At 47.1% G+C, this 8,818-nt stretch overlaps 1 protein-coding gene across 4 annotated transcripts; it reads left to right on the top strand.

Moving 5' to 3' along the window:
- The first annotated feature begins 304 nt into the window (after positions 1 to 304).
- LOC128349596 (zinc finger protein 883-like) lies at positions 305 to 8,416 on the top strand. Of its 4 annotated transcripts, none has more exons than XM_053306162.1 (3): positions 305 to 603; positions 4,482 to 4,538; positions 6,207 to 8,416. In XM_053306162.1, the coding sequence occupies exon 3, from the start codon at positions 6,224 to 6,226 to the stop codon at positions 7,865 to 7,867; it is 1,644 nt and encodes a 547-aa protein (XP_053162137.1). In that variant the 5' UTR covers positions 305 to 603; positions 4,482 to 4,538; positions 6,207 to 6,223; the 3' UTR covers positions 7,868 to 8,416. The 4 variants fall into 4 exon arrangements, with proteins under 4 accessions (XP_053162137.1, XP_053162136.1, XP_053162138.1 ...); XM_053306163.1 differs by lacking the exon at positions 305 to 603 and adding an exon at positions 1,394 to 1,776; XM_053306161.1 differs by lacking the exon at positions 4,482 to 4,538.
- Positions 8,417 to 8,818: the final 402 nt, after the last annotated feature.

Here is an 8,818-nt window from a genome sequence, read left to right as displayed (position 1 = left end):
AGTCCTCAGATGAGGGTCCAAAGATATGGTTGGACTGCCCCCGCCCCCAGCTTCTCTCCTTGTCCTCAGAAGCAGATGAGAGGATCCAGTGCCCAGCGGCTTGTTTGTTTTGCGGCCAGGAAATCTTCATTTTGCTGCATGCATCATCATCATCCCTGCTCCTCCCCCACCCTCCACTCTGTCCCTAGTCCCTTCCCCTCCCCACCCCACCCCTCTCATTTATGGCTTAGCCAATGAGAGAGAGGCCCACAGAAGGAATGAGCCAATCAGAAGGAGGCGCTGGAGGCCGGGGGTGGGGCGCGGTGGACCCCATGGGGCCTGAGTGGCTATAGGAGCAGGAAGACATGAGCGTCCGATCCTGTGCATTGCACGTGTAATAAGGTGTTGCATTGGAAGCAGCAACAGGGTGGCGGGGTGGAGAGGAGGGAGAGGAAGCAAAGGGGCGGCGGCGGCGGCGGCGGCAGCAGCAGAAGCCGGCTGCGAAGGAAGAGCAGGAGTTTCCCTCCCTTGGATCTGGAGGTCGGTGCAAGAAGTCAGCAGCGCTGCAGGAAACGTTGCACGTCCTTTGCACGTGCACTGACCCCGCTTTGCCTAAAGAGGAAGGTAAGAGGACAGCATGCGCACCCTGGGGAGGGTGGTGCAGTCTTGCTGCAGCTGCTCTTGCAGGGAAAAGTGTCTCGGCATTGCGGTGAGGAGCACAGCCAGCACCATCGGCGGGGGCGGGAGGGAGGACTTGCAAGAGCTCTGCCCTCCAAGCCCAGGTTCTCCCCAATTGCTCTCAGCAACCAGCGAGTCTTGAGCTACAGAAAGGGGAAAGTTTCTCCTTGCAAATGATATTTTCAAGTGATCCTTCCGAATTCCAGCTCAGCTTGTTGTATTTCTGGGTTCTAAGAGAGTTGTCCTGAAAATGCCCCGGGGCAAGTAGAGGGAGGCACTGCCGCAGAGTCCTGAACATAAGAGCTGCCTTGCCTAGGTGTGAGGCGAGTGGAAAAAACCAGTGTTCAGGAAGCAAACTCTTTGCAAGTTGTCGTCCGCAAAACCTCTGTGTATGCTCAAATTGACCTTTTTGAACAACATTTGTCTGCTTGCTTAAGGGAGCGCGCCCATGGAGCGCGCCCTCTCTCTCTCACACAGGCTCCCTTCCTCCCTTGGGTAGAAGGGAAACACAGAGGCATGCAATGTGAACCTGCACACACAAAAAGCCTAGAGAGGGGAGGGGCTGCCTCCCTCATGCCGCAAGTGTAATTCCAAGTGGCTTCGGCCATCATATGCCCCGAGAGCAGGCAGCTCTGGGTGGGAAAGCTCCAGGCTTCCTTGGTTGTATTTTCTGCCCCAAACGCATCACCTTCCCATAGATAGAAGTCCATGAAATGATAGAGTCATGCACAGTGATCCGCTGTTGAGAAGCAATGCTTTCCCGAGGCAGAACTTAACACTTTGGCTCCTTTGTCTTCTGTGGTGACATGCTTACCTGCCTGCTAGCTTGAAGCCCCAAAATTAAATGGGCATGTTTGGAGATCACATCCGAGGTATATATATTAGTGCAGGGGGTTGCAATTTGCAAGCATTCCTCCAATCAGAAACTCTTATCTCCCTCTCTGTGATTCTAGCAATTCCTACTTCTATGAGGTTTGATGCTCCAAGCTTTTCAGTGGAAGATGGTTCTATCTTTCGGGCATAGGTCTGGGAGTTTATGTCAGTGAGTGAGTGAGGCCAAAGCCGCTTTAGATAAATAGATAATAGTGAGCTGCAAACTGGGGGTTAACGCTTTTACAGGTAAGTTTCCTCACACTTTCCAAGCCCACAACTCCAGATTTCTCCTGGGGAATGAAAAGATAAGAGTTCTGCAGCTGAAAGTGGAGTCTTTAAGAGTGGGAGGAGGAGGCAAGGGGGGCGGAGTGGGAGAATCCTATGGGGCCTGCCTTTCTTGTTGCTGCCCTGAGGCGCGCTCCCTGGGCCTCCCCATCTCTGGCAACTTTCAAAAAGGCAAGGAACATCTGTTCACTCAGGCTTTTAATTAGATGCTGTTTGGATAGTTTTTAACATTGTTTAATTTTAAATTATTGTGACTTTATCCTGTTTATTTTGTTGTAATTTGTATATTATTGTGAGCTGCTCAGAGACATAAATTCTGGGCGGGATATAAATATGTAAATATGGCTTTATAATAGTAGCCATTTTATTTTCAGTCCCTTTCCTAATGATCCCTAGGCCTTTTCCACATGTGTCCTTGTCTGTGTAGACACCAGCAACAGCCACGGGAGGGATGCTGTGCTGGGGTTGGATAGGGGAAAATCTTTAGAGAAGCACCGGCTGGCCGGATAGGAAGTGGAATTAAGGAGCCGGTGAGCAGTTCCTTACCTGCTAGTCCCCGCCCTGCTGCTTTTCTGGGCATGCTGCCTGCTCCCAAACCAACCACGCAGGACTGCATTTCCGTTCCCTGCAGCCTACCCACAGTGTCAGTACACACATGTCCAGTGCGCCTGCATGCTGGACATGTGTGTGCTGATGCAGGGCAGAGGCTGCAGGGAACAGTGCCAGAGCCCTGCTCAGCGGGTTGGGAGGCAGGCACCATGCCCAGAAAAGCAGTAGAGCCAGGAAGAGCCGGCAAGGAGCTCCTTACCAGATCTTTAAGGGAACCGCTCCCCGCCCTGTCTAGCCGGCTCGAACGAATGCTGGCACTGGATCACTGCTTAACCCTAACCCAGAGGATGTCCCGAACTGGCTCATGAACATCTCTAAAAGTCCTGGCCTCCCAAGGGAATTATTTGGGTGACTTCTAATACTAAAATACCACTCATCTTAATTAGAAAGTCAGTATTATAAAATAATCAGTTATTGGTCAATATTGCTTTAGGAGGACCACCTTAAGTGGCGCAGCAGGGAAATGCTTGACTAACAAGCAGAAGGTTGCCAGTTTGAATCCCTGCTGGTATGTTTCCCACACTATGGGAAACTCCTATATCAAGAAGCAGCTATACAGCAGGAAGAAGATGCTGAAGGGCATCATCTCACACTACATGGGAGGAGACAATGGTAAACTCCTCCTGTATTCTACCAAAGAAAACCACAGTACTCTGTGTGCGCCAGGAGTCGAAATCGACTTGATGGCACACTTTACTTTACAACATTTCTTTGTATTCAAAAAGTATGAATTGCTGGCTTGCATTGTTTGTATATTTGGTTTACATGATCTCACTGTCAGTTGACCATTAGCGAATGGCCAACGCTATGCATAAAAAAAACCCCATCTCAGTTCTTGTGGTACTTTCTGTTCGAAACCCAGCTGATTCTATGGTATATATAAGCAGAGCTGCTGAAATCCACTTGAGTACTACTCTGAGATGAGTGAAAAATTATGCTCAACCAGACACAGAGTGGGGTTCTCCAGTGAGCAGCTCCTCCACTGCTGCTGCTTTCTTACTGGGCTTCTGGCTGGAGTAGAACCAGCTGAACAGAGCAGTCCCCTCCTCCTCCTGGTGCTTGAGTTAGCGCATCCCTCTCCTTCGGCACCTGTGTTCCCTCTAAGGTGCTCAGCTGCATGCCCACAAACAAAACTCTACCCCTCTGCGCAGCTGTTTCAAATCCACCCTGGCCCTGCAGTCTCTCCCCACACTGCTGCTCATGCCTCCTTTTCCTGCCTCCACTGCCGCCTTCCTGCCGCTGCTGACGCATTGGGTCTTGCTGCAGCCAGAGTGGGAAAAATGATTCTCTTGTGGAAGCAAGAGAAGAACCAATTCTCCTGCTCTGGCATTGAAACTGGTGACGGGAAAACGTGCACCTTGATAATGGTGTCAGGGCACATGCATGCCTATCGCCACTTCCAATAGGATCTTGCTGCAGTCAGAGCGGGAGAGCCAATTTCCCCCCTCGGACGCTGTGGTGGTGAGGAGAAAGGCACTATGAAATCCAGAAACCAGCATGCTTCCCAGTCCTCACCATCGCCACACACCTCTCCTGCCTGTTTGTGATTCTGAGATGGACAGCACACCTCTATCCCGTACGAGCATGATGGCTCACAGCACGGGCCGCTGGCTCTTAGAGGCAGCAGCTAGATAGCACTATGCCCGTCCTCTGTCCAGCGCCACCAGGGGAGGGACAGGAGGGCTGAGGAGGGGCAAGTGGTGGCTGCTCTTGGTGTGGACCCCCCAAGAGGAAGCTGGTAAGAGGCTACTAGTAAGACTTGGTGCAGAGGCAGCCAGCTTGGGACACTCGCCCTTCTTGTTCCCTCCTTGTCACACACACACCTGCACATGTCTTTGTTTCTGGCTCTCCAACAACTCTGAAGTTTCACTCTCCATTAAGTCTCATTTTCCATTTTGATGGTGACTGATTACAGGTGAGCACTATCTGCTGTAATTCATCTCCCTTAGGGGATGATTTCTTAGTTCAGGGAAGATCATCTGCATGCTTGGATGTCTTATGGGGAGGAAGGACTGACTCCCTCTCCCCTCCTCCACTTGCTTTTGCTCTCTCTTCAGGGCTCAAAGCAGAGGAGAGAGTGGCTGGTTGGACTTTCCATACAAAATTATCTTCAGGTCAGTGAGTGTCTGATTCAGAATTTCTTCTAAAATACTACCCTCCCCCCCAATAATGTTTCAGCCTTTTCCTGATCATATTCTGGTGTAAAAAGTAATGCATTCAGCTGATTTGAGTGGCATTGTCCATTCAAAATGTGGTATGTGCAGGTCAGCGGAAAGCATCTTATTCAGTATTTCACAAGTTCTGGTTGTTCTGATACTAAGCTATATGCTTTTCTTTATACATCAATGTGAAATGAAAGAAAGTAAAAATCCAGTTTTGTGAATGGACTAGAATTGTAAAAATGCACTTCTTTCCATCCATATTTCTGGTGTTAGAGGAAGGAGTACCTGGAGCCAGGACCTGCTACTACTACTACTACCGATACTTATATACTGCTCATCAACCAACTTCTGAAAGCACACTTTCCAGAAATCAAGTTAACATTTTATTTGGGTTACTGCAACCACAACAAATAGTTAAATACTGCTTTTCAACACATGTTTCCAAAGCGGTTTACAGAGAAAATAAATAATACATAAATAAGATGGGCCCCTGTCCTCAGGGCTGTCAATCTAAAAATAAATATAAGGCAAATGCCACCAACAGCCAATGGCATGATGCTGTGCTGAGGCTGGATAGACCAGTTCCTCTCCCTCTGCTTAATCTAATAGAATCACCACTTTAAAAGGTGTCTGCTCAGTTAGCAGGAACTTGGAGGCATAGAGAACTGGACCTCTGCCTGGAAGTCAGGTCCAAAGAGCACTGTGTGTAAGTGTGTGAGAAAGAGTTGCGTCTAGAGTGGAATATAATAATGTATTATCATCAGTCAGTGTGCTTATACAATATGGCAGGCTAGTGTAGCTTCTTCCCGATAGCAAGTGCACTGCCATATCTCAAGAAGTCATCTGACTAGTAAAAACCTTGTCCAGCTGGTGAACTGGGCCACCATTTTTCAGCCCTGGCCATAAAGATGCCATAAAATATGGAGCAATACCATTAGGAGGTTTAATAGCCAAAGAGAAGGGGAAATATTTTCTTCTTACTTGTGTGTCTTCTTCCATGATGTCACTCATTCCACAGAAAATCATCACCCTGAAACATAAACAAAGAACAATTAATGTTAAAGCAAAAGATTATGTTAGTACTCACATCCCCTCTTACTGACTACTCCCAGTAATAATTTTGATTACTCAAAACATGATTTAGTCAAAAGAATGACAATTTCATTGTTTGGCAAGTGAGAGTTTATTTTTATTTTTTAATTTATTTTTACATTTTATATCCTGCTCTTTCTCCAAGGAGCCCAGAGCAGTGTACTACATACTTAGGTTTCTCCTCACAACAACCCTGTGAAGTAGGTTAGGTTGAGAGAGAAGTGACTGGCCCAGAGTCACCCAGCTAGTTTCATGGCTGAATGGGGATTTGAACTCGGGTCTCCCCTGTCCTAGTCCCACACTCTAGCCACTACACCATGCTGGCTGAGTTATAGCACACTTTCTTCTTTTCCAAAGAAGCATCTTCAGCCCACAGACAGAATTCAGATTTATGTCCTCTAACTCCAGAAAAGCCATCAAATATAGGGATGGGGATCTGGCAACTTCTTCTTTGCATTTCCACCATTTCTTCTAAGAAGATATCCTTTCCTATTCTAGGCTCTGACCAGTTTTCTCTTTTCACTGCAGCACATGACAGTTGGAAGATGAAAAATGGGGGGAAACCCAGGAGAGGATTGTTAGGAGGTCACAGACGGAAAAAGAGAAACCAGAAGAGACTAAAACCTGGAGCAGAAGGGAAGAGCAGGAGTGGATCACCTGCTGTTCAGCATGAAATCCAAAACATAATGAATCAAGGAAGAGAGAAAAGCCTGTGCCCTCCTCATAGGAAAGGCTTGAGTCTTGAGCCAAGCTTTGAACCTCAGTGGGAAATGCACACAGAGGAGAAACAATGTGAGAGCTTGGAGTGTGGAAATGGCTTCAGCAGGGGTGAAGCTCTTACTCTGCACCATAGAACCTTCACTGGGGAGAAGACACATAAATGCTCTGTGTGCGGAAAGAGCTTCAGCCAGAGTGGACATCTTAAAAAACATCATAGAACCCACACTGGGGAGAAACCATATGAATGTTTGGAGTGTGGAAAGAGGTTCAGCCAGAGTGGACATCTTACATTACACCATAGAACCCACACTGGGGAGAAACCATATGAATGCTTGGAGTGTGGAAAGAGGTTCAGCCAGAGTGGGCATCTTACATTACACCATAGAACCCACACTGGAGAGAAACCATATGAATGCTTTGACTGTGGGAAGAGATTTAGGGACAGTGGGCATCTTACATTACACCATAGAAATCACACTGGGGAGAAACCATATGAATGCTTGGAGTGTGGAAAGAGCTTCAGCGTAAGGGAAGCTCTTACAGTACACAATAGAACCCACACTGGAGAGAAACCATATGAATGCTTGGAATGTGGGAAGAGGTTCAGCCAGAATGGACTTCTTACATTACACCATAGAAGCCACACTGGGGAGAAACCATATGAATGCTTGGAGTGTGGGAAGAGCTTCAGCCAGAGTGGACATCTTAAACAACATCATAGAACCCACACTGGGGAGAAACCATATAAATGCTTGGAGTGTGGAAAGAGCTTCAGCCGGAGTGGAGATCTTACATTACACCTTAGAACCCACACTGGGGAGAAACCATATGAATGCTTGGAGTGCGGAAAGAGCTTCAGCATAAGGGAAGCTCTTACACTACACCATAGAACACACACTGGGGAAAAACCATATGAATGCTTGGAGTGTGGAAAGAAGTTCAGCCGGAGTGGACATCTTACATCACACCATAGAACCCACACTGGGGAGAAACCATATGAATGCTTGGAGTGTGGGAAGAGGTTCAGCCAGAGTGGACATCTTACATTACACCATAGAACCCACACTGGAGAGAAACCATATAAATGCACTGAGTGTGGAAAGAGCTTCAGGAGCATTGGAGCTCTTACTTCTCACCAAAGAACCCACTCGGGAGCTAAACCATATGAATGCTTGGAGTGTGGGAAGAGCTTCAGCCAGAGTGGAGATCTTAAAAACCATCATAGAACCCACACTGGGGAGAAGCCACATGAATGCTTGCAGTGTGGAAAGAGCTTCAGCCAGAGTACAAATCTTGCATCACACTGTAGAACTCACACTGGGGAAAAGCCATATGAATGTTTGCAGTGTAGAAAGAGCTTTAGAAGTGGAAGATACCTTTCATTACACCACAGAACCCACACTGGGGAGAAACCATATGAATTCTCGGAATGTGGAAATAGCTTCAGTCAGGGTGGACATCTTAAATGACATCATAGAGCCCACCCTGGAAAGAAAGCATATGAATTCTCAGAGTGTGGAAAGAGCCTTAGCAGGAATGACACTCTTAGTTTACACCTTAGAACACATACTGGGTAGAAATCACATACGTGTTTGGAATTTGGACAGAGGTTCAGCAGGATTGAATCCTTTACTAAGCATCATAGAATCCACACTGGGGAGAACCCATTTAAATTGCTTTGTGTGTGGCAAGATCTTCAGCTGGAATGATTAACTTCTTATACATCATAGAAACCATGCTTGCAGTGTGGAAAGATCTTCAGGAGAAAGCAATTCCTTATTGCACATGCGCCAACTCACACCTTTATAAATCATAAACATGAAACTTCAGACAAGCCTCGGAATCTTTCTCATTTGTGTGAAATATGAAACCTAAGATTTCTTCGTTTGATTCCATTTGCTTTTACCTTTGTTGCTTTTGTAGTATCTTGGGAACCAGTGTTGGCAGATGTGATTTTGTGTCTCTGTTATGTACAAATCTGCATAATTGGTTCAAATTAATTAATGAATATTACTGTTCCACAGTCTTTGCTTTCTTTTTGTTGACTGTGAATACACTTCTGTGTGGGTCTCTGGAATGTGGACCCTGGGTGACATATCCTAAATTGCCTTGTCCAAGAGGAGATTTTTATGCAAAGTTTCTCTCCGTACCTAAGAACAGCCCTGCTGGAACAGGCACAGGGCCCATGCAGGCCAGGATCCTATTACATGCAGTGGCCCACCAGATGCATCTGGGGAGCCCACAGGCAAGAGGTATGTGCATACCCTCTCTACTGCTGTTGCTCCCCTGCAACTGGGATTCAAAGGCATCATGCCTCTGAGGCTGGAGGTGGACCACAGCCCCCTGACTAGTAGCCATTGATAGACGTGTCCAACATGAATCTGTCAAAGCCTCTTTTAAAGCCAACCAAACTGGTGGCC

Source organism: Hemicordylus capensis, chromosome 3 (genome assembly GCF_027244095.1).
Source record: "Hemicordylus capensis ecotype Gifberg chromosome 3, rHemCap1.1.pri, whole genome shotgun sequence".
NCBI lineage: Eukaryota > Metazoa > Chordata > Lepidosauria > Squamata > Cordylidae > Hemicordylus > Hemicordylus capensis.
Note: the sequence above shows the minus strand (reverse complement) of the source record. Positions and strands in the feature narration are given on the sequence as shown.